This window comes from Pteropus medius, unplaced genomic scaffold, assembly GCF_902729225.1.
Source record: "Pteropus medius unplaced genomic scaffold, Ma_sr-lr_union100, whole genome shotgun sequence".
NCBI lineage: Eukaryota > Metazoa > Chordata > Mammalia > Chiroptera > Pteropodidae > Pteropus > Pteropus medius.
In genome coordinates, this window is record NW_024349802.1 from 12536033 (window position 1) to 12551135 (window position 15103).

Genomic DNA, 15103 nt, shown 5'->3' on the forward strand with positions numbered 1-15103 from the left:
AGTCTCTGTGTTGATGTTGGAATGACAACAGTGAAACCATATATCATTTGATAAGAAATTCTGGTGCTGGGAAATTGTAATTGTAGCCTCTTGTTACCCTAGAATTCAAGCTCTTCTGGAAGAGCCAGCTTAACCCTAAGGAACACCTCACCAAAGTTGCCTTTCCCCTGAGACTCTGAGGACCAGAGAGCATTCCCATTGGTTCGGAAAATCGGTAAAACTTATTAGAAACATTTAAAACCTTAAAGAAATTAAAGCTTGTTCCTCTTGTGTTGTATGGGGCAGATCACACAAATTGTATGGCTTGCCTGACACAGTAGACTGAAATCTAAGTCCATTTATATGCAGTAAATTTTGTTTTTGTACTTTTGATATACTAGTTTTTTTGCCTGTGTTTCATCCAGTATAAGTTATCCAGAAAGCCTATTTGATCACAGGCCATCAAAACAAGGCCCCAAAAATCTAACCCTGCAAGCCCCAATCTCAGCCTTCCTTCTCCTCACTTCAAAGATCTGCGAGGTGGGTAGGAAGGAGGGGCAATGTTACCTGGTTCAGAGACACTAGCTTCCATCCCCACTACCTGTGCATCTGAGGGTAGAAGGTGAGCACCAAGTGGTGGCCATTTGTACTTAGAGCCTGCTACTTGTGGTCCATAGTCCATGAATAATTAAGATTATCTGATATATAAAACATCATATCAAGGCCAGTGGTTTGCATTCCATTTTAAAGTCATCTTACAGAACTTTACTTTCTATCAGTGCTTTTCTGCATCTCCTGATTTTATCCACATTTTCCTTCTCTTGATTTGCGATGTTTGACCCTTTAGACCCTCTTAATAGGGACCAGATCTGACCTCGCCTTCTCTACAACATCTAATGACTCGGTGATAACTCAGGGGATTCCTAATAATACCACGGTATTAGGACCCAGGCACCTAATATCAACATACACCAACACCAGAAGTACTAAAGCAGAAAGAAGACGTTTTTATTCCTAGAGAGTCAAGAAGATTATTTTTTCCAAAGTTATACCTCCATTTATCAACACCATCTGAGAGCTGGGCTGGCAGGAAAGCCCAGAAGAGATGCTCACCTTTTGGCTCAAATTGCTCCTGCTCTCCAGTTTCTCTAAGGTCTGGAGAATGACTTGACCCCTCAGATCACCATAATCATGTCTGCCTGATATGCAGAGTGAAAGCTGCATAGTTTATGATGTGTAGGACTATGATTGTGAACTAGGATTTCACAAATCAAGCCCAGCGGAAATGTAACCTGGAGAGTCATTTACCTTGAACCTGAGCCCACGTCTTTGTGCAAGATTTACTGTCCCTGCCATATGGCTCTTCCCATCATGGAGCAAACAGGGCCCTGACCAGACTTTCCACTAGTTGCAGAAATCAGGAACAACCGAACACTGGCAGCCACATCTGCTCTCAAAGCAGCTGTGTAAGTCACGAGTCCCTTTTAGGCAGGCTGTGGCCCTCACGACTCTCTATTTTCCATACTCAGACCCGTTCCACGTTTACATTGCCCTGCCCGTGAGTGTCATGCTTGAACAGAACCCTGAAGAAGAGGCTCCCAGTGCTTGGATAACATCCCTTCTCCCCTCCTTGACTAAGGAAGACACCAGAAAGGCGAGGGGCTACAAGAGACATGGGTGCTTACTGTGCTGGTCGCTCTTATCCCTTGTCCCATCCACTGTGCCATCTGGGAGGATCCTCAGGAAGTGGCCCCCGTTGCTGCAGTAGAGAAGTTTGGGCTTCTTGTAATTCCCTGGAGGCAGGTTAAACCTCTCGGTCAGGGCCGTGAACGTCGTGACTTCCCCCTCGGCCATGGCTCAGCAGCGGCTGGTTATGGTGCTTTCAAGGCTGTAAGAGGTTAAACAAACCTGTAGAATGTTCTTCCAGCAAAGAGGCAACGTACACTCTCAGGGAGGGAAGGAGAGCCTTGAGGCACAGGGCTCTGTTTGGCTGGGAACCACAGACTGCCCAGGTGATGCCCACAGTCATGGGCCCTAGCCTGAGAGGGATTGTCAGGGCACTTCTCACTTCCCAATTGGACACAGCTTTGGATCGAGCTGTGAGTTTTTTAGAACTTTAAATTTAATCATTTGGCCAAGGGGGAGAAAAAAAAAAAATGGATCGGTCCCTCCTTCTGATCCACACACATCCTCAAATTAAACACCAAAGTTGCACTAAAATAACACCCCAGGTCTGGCCGAAACCCACAAAAGCCGAGAGGCCAGCACTGAGGTTTCGCCCTCCGCCCTCCCTCTGTTTTGACGAGGTACTGCCAGGCCCAGGTGCAGAGAGAGCACACAGAGCCCGGGCATTCGAGACCTAGAGGAAAAGGCATAAATAGAGACAGCCAAGGGTTAACGTGTAAAGGAAAATTCTGGGCTTGCTCGAGGGAACAGAACCAGAACTGGGAAGCCAGGTGCGTGGGGGTGTTACGTGGGGGTTTTAAAGGGCAAATGCTGTACCGAGAGAAATTTTTTGAGACAGATCATTATGAAGAATATGCCAGTTATTGCCTGTTTCCACAGCAATCCACACATTCTCGTATTATACAGAGAAAGTGTCCCTAGTACAAAAGCTGGATTCATCGTAATTATTTTCTAACGAGACATACTTACTATGACACCGAAACCACCATATTGCATATCATAATCCTCTAATGTTGTATATACCCACTATATGCAAATTAATAATGTATTAAGGTAAAAATGTATTAATTATATCTCTAAAGATTCAAAACAAAACCAATAAACTTGAGGATTTTAAAACACCTGCTTGTCCCCACAGTTTAGGAGAACGGCGTGCTGGTGACAACAAGGACAGTACGTGACGGAGGCGAAGAGACCAGGACCCTAACATGGGACCTTCCCGAGGGTGAGTACATGCTGACTGTACACATCGGTTATCAAGTGGCCTTATAATAATAATGAGCATCCCTGTGGTTAACATATTTGGGGCTACGAGTTAACTCATGTAATCCTCGCCATAACTCCTTGAGACAGACACCAGTATTTTCTTCATTTTTTATAAAATGAAACCAAATCTTAGAGATGTTCCGTGGCCTGTCCAAGGTCAACAGCTAGTGAGTGGTGGAGCTGAGCCTCAAGAGAGAGCTCTTGAAACAAAGCCCTAACTTGCCCTTAATCACCAGGAAGCAGTTAAGTGACCTCACTGACACTGCAGTGCTATGGGAGTCCCCCGTTATGCCTGGCTTGTGACCCAGGGACAACTGCAGTTCAAATATATTTAACAGAAAATTCCAAAAAAAAATTCATAAGTTATCAATTGTGCACCGTTCTGAGTCGTGTGGTGAAATCTCGAGCTGTCCCACTCTGTCCTGCCTGGGACCTGAATCATTCCTTTGTCCAGTGTATTTAGGCCATATTCGCTCCCCGCCCAGCAGTCACTTAGTAGCCGTCTCGGTTATCAGATCGACTGTCACAGTATCACAGTGCTTGTCTTCAAGGAACTCTTGTTTTACTTAATAATAGATCCAATGCCGTTCACAGAACTTTTATTACAGTATATTATTATAATTGTTTTATTTTATTATTAGGTATTGTTAATCTCTTACTGTGCCTAATTTATAAATTCAACTTTATCATAGGTATGTACGTATAGGCAAAACATAGTATTTATAGGGTTCAATGCTATCAGGGGTTATAGACGTCCACTTTTTTTGGGGGGGTCTTGGAACACATCCCCCACAGATAAGGGGGAGTATTCGATTATCAGAAGTGGAGTTTTAACCCATTGCATAGCACATGCATCTGCCTCCGTGAGCTCATCATTCATTAAGTTAGTCATTTGTGACCCACGCATTGGCTATTACCACCACCAGCCTCAGCTTTTGCCCCCAAGCCTACCTGGTAGTGGGACTGCAGGCATCTCCTCATCTCCCCGGAGAACGCACGTCACCAGGTGTTAAGGAGCCCTGCGAATGTCGGTGAAGGCCAGCCAGCCTCCTGCCTCGCCACACCAACCATCCACCCACCCACCCATCCCTGGAGCAGCCTGATGTAGCTGCTCCATAGAAATTAATTCCACCACAAATGAAGGTGACAGTTTGGATAATTTGTCCTAGTGACTTTGGGATTAGGGTTCATGTTGGAAGCCTCCAGGCATTTTAATGTTTCTGGTATATTTCTCTAGTCTGCAGCCACACAGGCCAGTCACTGTCCCCAGATTTTGCTATAGTTTGAAGTCCCTCCGAGGACCCTCAAAGAGAATATTGCATACACTGTGTAAAATATATTGAAAGTCAGACCATCTCAAACACCCCTTTCTCGTATGGTAAAACTCTGTCTAGCTCTTTTCACGTGACATAACAGAGAGAAAATTAATTTTATTTACATCTATTTCTCAGGGAAGGCTACAGAGTTTACCTTGCACAGCACATTGCATTTCCTTCCCAGAACCCTCACTCCTTCTTCCAAACCCTTCTCAGTTCATCCACAAGCCTGTAAGTCTTTGTGCCCGCCTCTGTTTTTCTCTCATTCTGTCTCTCTACTCAGCCCTTTTTCCACCCAGCCCCCCATTCCACCTCTCACCCCACTCGTTTCCAGATCCCTTCAGATATAAAGCAATTTAGTTCTCCAACCATGGACCTCTTCACCCGTCGCCTGTCCATTAGCATACAACAATGACTAGATCCCCCTTCCTTAAGATACAACTTAAGAGATAATATTTTTTGTTTTAACAATTTTTTTTGCAGGCACTTACTAAGTTATGTACTTAATTTTTTAGTTCAGGAGTTAATAATTATATACCGGTAGTGGCCATTTAATTGCATAACTATCCATTTGTATCGTCAGTCTTAGGTGGAGAGAATTTCGTTTATCATTGTCTCTGGGTTTTCTCAAATGGAGGTCCCCCTGCGCCCCTGATTGTGCATGTTAAGGACAGCCTACCTTCTAGATCCAGCACAGGCGGAGAGTCTCCATTAAGACGTTTTCTAAGTGTTAGGTATGGATTTGGCTCTATCCATTTGCATTCTTGCTTCCATCCCATTGGGACGCAAGGGAAGAGATGCACCAGAAGGCCGGCCGAAGTTGGAGGCACCAGCTCTGGCCAAGGATTGTACTAATGTGAACAGTCACCTGTGCGGATAAGCCATGCAGGCTGGACTTTGTCACTGCAGAGCTCTCTCCAAGTAAACAGCCTCTGCGAGAGGCCAGCAGGCACACCCTCCCTCCTGCTTACAGTGCCACCTCTGCTCTCTGCCTGCTCCCCCGCCCCACTCAGTAAGAGCATCACTGATAGGGTGAATGTACTGACTTCCAATGGTTCTCATCCTTCAGTGCAGATCCATACTTGGAAACCTGAAGGGGACCTAGGGGACATGCTGACTCCCGAAAATAAGTCTCGAGTCGATGTTAAGTTGATAGACTCTGGAAGCAGCATTTATGAATCAAATAAAGCTTGAAAAATAAAGTCCTTTTTTTTTTCTGCTGAAGGAAACCCCAGAGGCATGAAAGCCCCCTAATTTTGCTTTATTATAATTTACTGATATTTTAAGCAGAGGTTGGTCCAAAGTTCCTTGCCAATCCAGTATTTGTTAAAGGATGGGAATAAAGGAAGCCTATGACCTGATAAAACTTAGGCAGCAGCCTTAGCAGGCCCTTGGGGACTTACACAAATTACTCTAATGAATGAATTCCTTAACTATGTGTAATCAGACATTAAGCATAATGGAAATTTATAAGCTGTGCTTCTGGTTACTATTATCTATCCGGAGGGTGTGTGTGTGTGCGTGTGCATGTGTGTTGGAGATGGAAAAGATCAAGACCAATGGACTCCATGTCATCGTTGTGTGCTAAGCCCAGCCTTTTGAGGTTTGGGGAAAACCTGAAGATTTTCCTGACTTATCAGTGACACCAAAGTGAAGGGAACAGCAAACCTTTTGGAACATCCTTGTCAAGGCTGACATATTTTGTCAGCTGTAGCTTCTGGAAGAGAATGTGAACTCTGACACATGAACGGCATGTTAAGTGTACACGTTTACCCAGGAATGTAACAGTCACTTTCAGTGCGGGATAATGAGCAACACTCTACAGCCCCCACTATGTACAGATTGGCTCTGGGAACCTGGGCGAGTCATTTACTCCCTCCAAGATGTTTCCTCTAATAGCCCCCACCCTGCCTACCTCAGAGTTGTCTGGAGAGGTGAGTGGACACAATATTCATAATAGCACTTGGAAAGAATAAAAACGTAACCTGACCTGTGGGCGACATGAATAACTGGTTATGTAGAACTAGTCAAAGTCTGATGTGGTCAGCTGCGATTGAATGCTTAATTTAAAATAATTTTTCAATAGGTATGAAAATAGAATTTTGTATTCTCTCTCACATTTGGCAGAGCTAAGCCCCTTCCCCCTCATCATTTAAGCCACCAAGGTAGCAGAGAAATGAAGGAGGCAGAGGTAAGTAATGGTTATGTATGAAAGAATCCAGGTCACGGTTCGGGACTCAATTCTCAGCTTATCCACAGGTATTGAAGTGACATTTGTGAAGCCTGTTCTATGTAGGAGACATTTGTGCTCACTTTGGCCCTGGAGACTAAGCTAGAAGGGAAGACTTAGGAATCTTGAACCATCGTTGTGGGTTTGTCAACTTCTTCTTCCATATGTCAATTTTTGTTTTATATATTTTGAGGCTATGTCATTAAATATTACACAAACTTAGAAATTTTGAAGTTTCAAGAATCAAGGGAAGGCAAACGCTGTGTTTATTTTTGTTTGTTTGTTTGTTTGTTTTTAACCCCTGTCACTGCTTATGCAATGCTGAATACCTATGAAGGAAGATATTTTGCAAAGTGTAAAGCCACCAAAGGTAGATGTATAAGCATCCATTAAGGTGATAATTGGATATGTGTCCTCAAATCAAGCATATGTAAAACAGGCCTCACCTTTGGTTCCAAATGTGCCCTAAGTCCTTGCTCCCTGTCCCTTTGAATGGTATCACCCCAAAGCATAACTCTTCCTTAGAGATATTAATTAACCTAGATCTTGTTAAGTCAAAATCCATGTTAAATATTAGGGGTGACTACTGAAAGAAAGATAGAATGCATTAATTCCAGCCAGCAAGTGGTTGGATAAGGGAAATAAGGTGAAATAAATACAACTATTTACCCAAAAGAATCCAGAAAAAAGAGAAAAAATATAAAATCAAAGAAATTGCTCAAAATTAGGTGGCAGAAAGAAATCCAAATATATTTATAAGCACAATAAATGTAAATGGGCTAAATTTACTAGCTACTGGATTTTCAAAAAATTATTCTACACTCTGATTATAAGATACACCTTTAAAACATAAGGACATAGGTTTAAAGCAAAAGGACAAAAAATAGATATCAAATATTAACAAAAATTAAAAATAGATATCAAATATTAACAAAAAATTAAAAGTTAGTATGGCTATATTAATATATAAAGTAGATTGAAGGCAAAAAGAATGATCACAGATAAAAAAAGATTACTGCATAATGATACACGGAACAATTCAACAGAAAGGTATAAAAATTCTAAATTTGTATAATACTTCATGACATAGTCTCAAAATATATAAAACAAAAATTGACATATATAAGGAGAAGTTGACAAATCCACAGTGATGGTGGGAAATTTTAATACATTTCTGTCATAAATGATAGAGCAAACAGACAAAAAGTATTAAGGATACAGAAGATTGAAATACACAATTAATCGGCTTAATTTAATGAACATATGAAAGAACACTGCACCCAATAGCTAATGAACACCATTCTTCTTGACATCTGGAGCATTTATAAAAGTTGACCCTGTTTCAGGTCATAAGGCAAGACTTCACATAAATAGTAGAATTGATTTTGTTCAGACTATTCCTTGGGTAGAGTAGAAATCAATCCCATCTATCCCACTAGTGACAAAGCCCTTTCAGTTGTACCTTTTTAATGTCTCCTAAAACCGTCCTCTCTTCTCCATTTTCACTGTGGCTGCTTTAGTGCAGATGCAACACCTTCGCTCACCTGGGCTGCTGAGGCAGGCAACAGTGGTCTTTCTTCTCTAGCACTGCTCCGTTTAATCTACTTTTGACCCTGCTGCTAGTGACCTTTCTGATACGTGAATCTGAGCATCGCTCTCCTGCTGAAGATCTCTGACTGTGTCAGTGGGTTCCCTGCTGCCGTCAGGATAAATGAAACCCAGACTCCGCCATGACCTGTGAGGCTTTCATCATCTGGCCCCTGCCCAACCCTGTCGTCCTTTCTCTTATTGGCCTGTCCTTCTTGTGGTCAGTTCCCCAACGCTCTCACTTGCCCAGCGGCAACATTCTTCCTCTCTCCCTTCCTCCACCCTTTTACCGTAGCCTGTTATACTCACCCTTTGAAAATTCATCTCAGATATTTTCCTCCTCCAGAAAGCCAGTTTAGACGCATCCCCCAGCACTAACCTCCCTACTCTTCCCCCACACCACGCTAACCAGTTTAGATTCGTTGATTCCCTAATGCTCCCATGGCGGCACTGTCTTTACTCTATTGCAACACTGGATGTAGTTGCTGTGTGTACGCCCTGTTTAAAGCCTCGAGTGGTTTCCCATTGCTCTGGGAGAAGGAGTAAGGCCCCCGCAAGGCCTGCAGGGCTCTGCGAGGGCCAGCCCTGGCTTCCTCTCCTGCCTGAGCTCCTACCACACGCTCTCCAAACTGGCCTTTCATTTCCTTGACACCACTGCTTCCCCGCCCCTCACCCTGCCCACCTTCACTACTGTTCCCTCTCTCTGGAGCACTATTCCCCTTCATCCTTTCTCTACCCCCATCACCTGGTTAACTCCTACTTATCTTCAAGTCTTAGTTAATTGTCAAGTCCTCAAGGAAACCTTTCCTGATTTCCCTTAAGTGGGTCAGATTCCTCTCGTTCTCACAGGACCATTTAACATTTCCTCAGAACTCTTACTCCAGTTTTTAATTACACATTCATTTTTGCGATTATTTGATTAACGTCTCTTTTCACGACTGAACTGTCAGCTTCGTGATAGTACAAACCAATCTGCCTTGCTCACCATGGTATCCTAGTGTCTGGCAAAATGCCTGGCACCTAATAAGCACTCGATAAATATTTGTTGAATGAGTGAATGAATATAATTTAACTATGTTTACTTGACCGTCTCCTTCATTAGTCTCTGAGACTCTGGAACAGAAACTATGTCTTTTCTTTCTAGACCTGGCACTTGGCAAATGCCCGCACATAATCAGTGCCCTGTGGGTATTCGTTAATTAAATACCAGGCCAGTCCCTCCTCAGAATCCTCTGGTGGAAACATGTTATCAAGAGACCTAATCCTCAGGTATTAACAGAGAAGCTAAGCCAAGAACCTATATGTATTTTAATTGGGTTAAAATTAGTCTAGAATCTCCTACCCTTGGTTAAAAGCAGGCCCAAACCTGATTCCCAACTTGTAGAAGATACTTCCTTACTTCTTCAAAAGAAATATTATGGAAATTAAGGATCTAAAAGAAGGTGTGAGACCCTTTGGTCTCAAGTCTGTCCTCTCTATCTGACGAAGAGAAAGTTTGTGGGGTCTGGAAAAAAATTCCAGAGTTTGTTATTTCTGCCAGGGAGTGTCAGGTTGGCGAGGACCCACTTCACACCCTCTGGTGAAGAAAAGTTTGTCTGAGAAAGGGAGACAGTGTGTTCTTTCTCTTTTTCCCCTGCTCCACCCTCGGTGATCTGTCCCAGGTCTGAGGTAGGAAAGTAGCCATGGCTGACTGGCCTGGGCTAGCATCTTGGCGTGCTGCTCCTGAGCCAGTTCTGTCCTGCGAGCAGAAATCTCATCTTCCAATACTGGCAGTAAACTGGATGTGGCCATGGGACAACCTTGACAGTGGTGTGCAGGAAATAGCTCCTACAAGTTTGTAAAAGCCAGTTTTTAAATATTGAGAATTTTGCGAGCCAGTTGTTTAAACATTAGTAGCTTGAGATCAGTGAGAGTATTTACACTACAGAAATTGGCAAGTGCTATAAATCAGGGCTTTTTTCTCTATTTATTCTTCCTTTATCCTCCAATATTCTTCCTTTCCTCTTTCCCTTCCTTCCTTCCTTCCTTCCTTCCTTCCTTCCTTCCTTCCTTCCTTCCTTCCTTCCTTCCTTCCTCCCTCACTCCCTCCCCTTCCTTCCTTCCTTCCTTCTTCCTTCCTTCCTTCCTTCCTTCCTCCCTTTCTCTCTGATAGTTGGTTGAATAGCATGCTTTTAAACTTGAGTATGAGTCCCAGCTGGATACCCATTAGTAAATTACTCAGTTTCACAGTGCCTCCGTTTCTGCATCTGCAGAATTGGGTTCCATAACAGTAGCTACTGCACAGAGTTGTGATAAGTGTTAAATGATAATGTATATAAAGTACTGAGCCCAGCACCTAAAAACTTGCAAGCATTCATAGATGTTAGCTTGGTTATCATCCTCTATGTATCTTATTGTTTAGTTTTGCAAGTCATCTGTGCTATTGATTTGGGATTGAACAAACTTGATTTTTAATATGTAGTAATATTTACCAATATTTGAAAAATGTCATTTTTTAAATACAGGTTAGAATTTTTCATTTTCACTGATGCGTAGGGGTGCTCTTTTCTCATTTCCTTGGGTGCTGACTATGATATACTAGTGACCAGTTCTCAGTATAGTTCATGGGTTTGTGTGTGTTACTGTCCAGGATGACAGAGAACCTAGGGTTCAATAGTTTTTCTCTACTGTTCTTTAATTTAGAATCCTTCTAATTCTAAAGAATCCCGAAGTCACTAAGAATAAACTGTCCTGTGGCTCCCAGAAGATCAAGATTCATACTCTAGAATGCCAACAACTTCTATTTAGCCTCTGTCATGAGTAGAATCTTGCAGATGTCCTGGTAATTTAAAAAAGGAAAGAAAGAAAAATAAAAGGAAAGGGGAAAGAAAGTCTAGAATCCTTAATCCATGATTCTAAAATGCAAAAGACTCTGAGCACTAGACGTTCTTTCATAATCCAAATTGTGGCAAAACCTGACCCAAACTTATCCTGAGACTAAAGTCTTTGTTTATCCTACTTTGTGTTAATGTTTATATAATCAGTTCAGAATTAGTAACGTGTTTGATTATAGAGTACTGCCCTAGGTCCCACTGGAGTTTTGCATAATATACAATATATTTACAACACTGCCTTTCTATAAATTCCCCAAATTCTGGATTCTGAAACACATTGAGCCCCAAATCTTTTCATATAAGGGATTCTGGACTTGTAGTAGAAATCACAGTGTCTGCCTTTAAGAAACTTACACTGTGGTCACATAAGACCCATCAAGCCATGCTTGATAAGAGGGGCAGGAAGTAGGGGTGGTTATAATCCAGCTGGATCACCCAATAGCTCAATCCCAGCCTTAGCTCTCACACTCTTTAATGAAGAGTAGAAAATATGAGCAGACATACATCCCCAAGGATCTCCTCCAATATCCTTTATTTCTTCCCTTGATTCTGGATCTTTAATCCTCTGCAATCTGGCTTCTCTACCCACAAAATGCTCCCCCCGACCCCCTAGAGCATTGTTCAGTTGGGGGTCAGGAATTCTTTTAAGTGCTTGGAGAAAACAGCTTCCATTCTGAGAAGAAGAATGGCATAACCCCTGGTGCAGTGATGTGCTCTGTTCTGTGTAAACTTTAATGCTACATTCCAGTCCAGAGCATCCTGCAGGCCCTCCGCAATCCTGAATACCTATACACATCTTAAATGGAAATATCTTTCCTGCAGACTGCTGCTTTAAAGCCCTGGGGCTTTGAGCCAAATGCAAAGTGATTCTGCTGGAGCTCTGGCAGCCCTTACCCCCTCACTAATCTTCTCTTACTGATGTATCTTCAGAAATCTTTTGAATCTGTTGTGCAAGTTATAATCTCTAGAACCAGCCCAGCAGAGACATTTCTTTCTTGAAGTCAGCAGACTGTCCAGCTCATTGGAGGATGATGTTTGCTGGTTTTTTCCCCCTTCTTTTCTGATCCAGAAAATTTGGCTTCTTTAACCTCAGTATTTTGAAGTCTGTGTTTGCTATCTCTTTGGAAATGCCGAGGGCTTGTCTTACTAGATGTTTTCCAAAAGCCTGCTCTGGATATGCCCATAAATAATAAAATAATGACCTTTTTGTGAACATTTATTATGTACTAGGTACAGTCTTAAGTGCTTTACATACATCATTTTAGTTAATCTGCAAAGAAATTGTGTTAGGCATTGCTTCCCCCCCACCCCTTCCTTCATTTTTGTAAGCTGGAAGGTAAATGAATAGAATATTTTCTAGGCAATCATCTACCTTAGCTGGTTCAATGTCTCAAAGTTTACTTAACAGGACAGGGAATCTGCCCTGATAAACTGCCCTGATAAAAGCATCGCTTTTTTTTTTTTTTTTTAATAGTTAAGGACACTGAGGCTCAGAGAGTTTAAATAATTTGTCTAAGGTCACACAGCTAAATAAATGTTAGAGCCAAGATCTAAAGGGAAGATTTTATGACTTTAATTGTCAATGATTTTAATTGCCAAAGAAATGTGAGAAAAAAAAAGAAAATGCCCTCTGGACTGAGTGAGCCTTAGCGTCTCTATTCCTTTTATCCCATCAGCCTCTACGACTGGTGTAGCCCTGTAGACAGTATTCTAAAGGAGATACTTGTTCGCACTGAATGGAGTCTTTGCAAGTTCCTCCCCTGACATAGCTTTGTCGTCTTCCACAGCCGTACATGACCACTACCAGCGCTTTCCTGATTGTCAATCCAATGCTTCCCCAAAATGACCCAGCATCATGTGAGTCTGTCTTGGCCTTTGTGACAGTAGAGTCATTTGCCATTGCTTATGAAAAAGCTGGGGCCAGGCCAGAGACCACTGGGGAAACTGAGTGAATGGTCCTACTTCAGACTAGGTTGGAAGCACCATGAAAAACGGACGTTCTCACAACCTGAGAGTCATAGACTTAACGTTCTGGTTCATGTCGTTTCATTAACTACTTGTGTGACCACACAAACCATTTAACCTTTCTGACCCTCAGCTGCCTCATCTGTAAAATGAAGCTGTTAAGAGTTCTGATCTCATCATGGTGCCATGAGGAAGAAACAGTGCAAGGCCTGGGAAAGGACTTGCACATGGTGAGTGTCTAGGAAATAGAAGGTATTGTTGTTAATAAGAGCCTATGTTTTTTGTGTGTTGATTATTTACATTTTTCTAGCACTTGGGTTTTACAAAGCATTTTATGTGAATAAACAAGCATCGCTGGGCACCTGTTGTGTAGACACTGCATAAAATACCTTATAATCATTTTGTATTTGCTGTCCTTTCTATTATATGAAATAGACAAACACTTTCCCTTTTTCTCTAGCTGAGAGAACTGTGATGCAGAGAGGCTGAATGACTTATCAAAGCAAATCTGTGTTTTTGCCAAGAATAAAGTCCTCAGTCCCAGACATCAGGTTACGGTGCTGCTTCTCTGTTGGGAAGCTTCATGTCCAAGGGCCCCATGCTCACTCAAAACATTAAAACATTAAAGCATAAAAAGGACAAAACTCACATTTCTGCCAGACAGATGACATCCAGGCATCTCTGGAAGAACAGGTAACAATCCCAGCGTGTGGCTTTATGTTTTAAGAGGCTTGGACACGAGGAAGGAATGTAAGCCCCACGGAGCTCGTTTCACATGTCCAAGTCTGTTCTGGATCTTGAAAGTGGACCACAGAGGCCCCAGCTATGCCCCAAGAGTTACATTCCTGCAAAGGCATCCAGCACCATGTAGGAAGCAGGCAGGGTAGCAGGGCCCAGGATTTGCAAAGGGACCCAGTGGGTGTCGCAGCCAAAGGGCAGGAAGAAAATAATCACTTGCCCCAGTGCCAGCCTTCCAGTGACTAGTTTTTACAGGGCTTACATTATTAGAACAGTGTAAACCTTGTTTCCTTTTGCATTATTTCTTTTTAAGGACTTTGGCTATTTTTAGAGCTTCCTTTCACTTGCCAACTCTCTTTGATCCCACATGAAAAGTCCAAAAGGGCCCATTCTCCCATTCGTACTATTTGCCCTGTTTCAGCATGCCCGGTGGCTCACATGGTCCTGTGACTATGTCACTGGTGTTCCACACACAGGTCCGCACACAACCCAGCTGTTGGCAGGAATCAGGTGGGTTTTGTGGGAAGGAGATGGAGCAAGAGAACATCGCTGAAGGCCCCAGGAAATGACTGGTGTTTGATAAGGGATGAAAGAGCTTGGAAATGAGTTGAAATCTTGTATCCAAGAAGATAAACAAGAAATAAATCTACTCCTGGTATTTAGCGTCTCCAGGACAGTGCACATTGCAGTCAAGTTGCCATTTATCAGAAAAAATCACGAGGATAGGTAGGTAGGTACTGATAACCATGACAGTGTACTCATCCGTCAAACATGGCCTCTCACAGGCGTTTTCTTTAATTTTGACAGGTAGCTCAAAGCGTGGTGTACTTTTATCCCTTTGACTCCTCACGAATTCCCTCCTTGTTTATTTCTTTTTTCTTGCTGACCTTTCAAAGCCATTTATATCCTCCACTGTCTACTGCTCCTCTCTCATGTTTTAGAGATCAAAGCACCACTATGTTGGATGAGGTTGTTTGAAAAATGGAGAATTTCTACATTATTGGCCTTTGAAAGCAGATTAGGCAACAAGAAGCAGAGAGAGTTGTCAAAGTGACTTCTCTTTACTTCTCCTTATTGCCACGTTTTTGCACATAATTCCTCTCAACTTTCAAAGATCTTCTTTGGCATTGTCAGGTTCTAGGGGATCCTCTGGAATTTGATAAATCTAGACATTTAGATAGGCCCATGGGATGGGGCAGACAGCCCCAATGGTGTGAATAACTTTTCTATATGTCCATTCATTCATAAATAAAATAATAAAATGAATGGGTGTTGTTTTTCAAAATTATCCTCCATAGGAGTAAGCCATTAAGTTGTAAAATTTCACACTCTACAGGGAGTTGGACTGATCTGAATTTCGAAAATTCTTCTTAGCCCAGCATTTTCAGCAACATGACTATTATGAGCCTCCCTGAGTTTAATTATGTTGGACCCACCCTACCTAGAGTAGCTCTTAGGAGAGA

The 15103-nt window shown here is 42.4% G+C and overlaps 1 protein-coding gene and 1 non-coding gene across 10 annotated transcripts in view; both read right to left on the reverse strand.

Moving 5' to 3' along the window:
• FGF1 (fibroblast growth factor 1) overlaps positions 1-15103 on the reverse strand; it is a 90994-nt gene that overhangs the window by 18852 nt on the left and 57039 nt on the right. For 8 of the 9 annotated variants that reach the window (XM_039836415.1, XM_039836420.1, XM_039836418.1 and 5 more), the window contains one exon: positions 1665-1867. In XM_039836415.1, coding sequence (XP_039692349.1) covers positions 1665-1833 — 169 coding nt within the window. In that variant the 5' untranslated portion in view covers positions 1834-1867. Of the gene's footprint in view, positions 1-1664; positions 1868-4926; positions 5133-15103 lie in introns of those variants that run through there. The other variant, XM_039836417.1, reaches the window with a different exon arrangement.
• On the reverse strand, positions 12258-12379 carry LOC120581886 (small nucleolar RNA SNORA36 family). The gene has a single exon (XR_005647402.1). It is a non-coding gene; the product is annotated as a small nucleolar RNA SNORA36 family (small nucleolar RNA).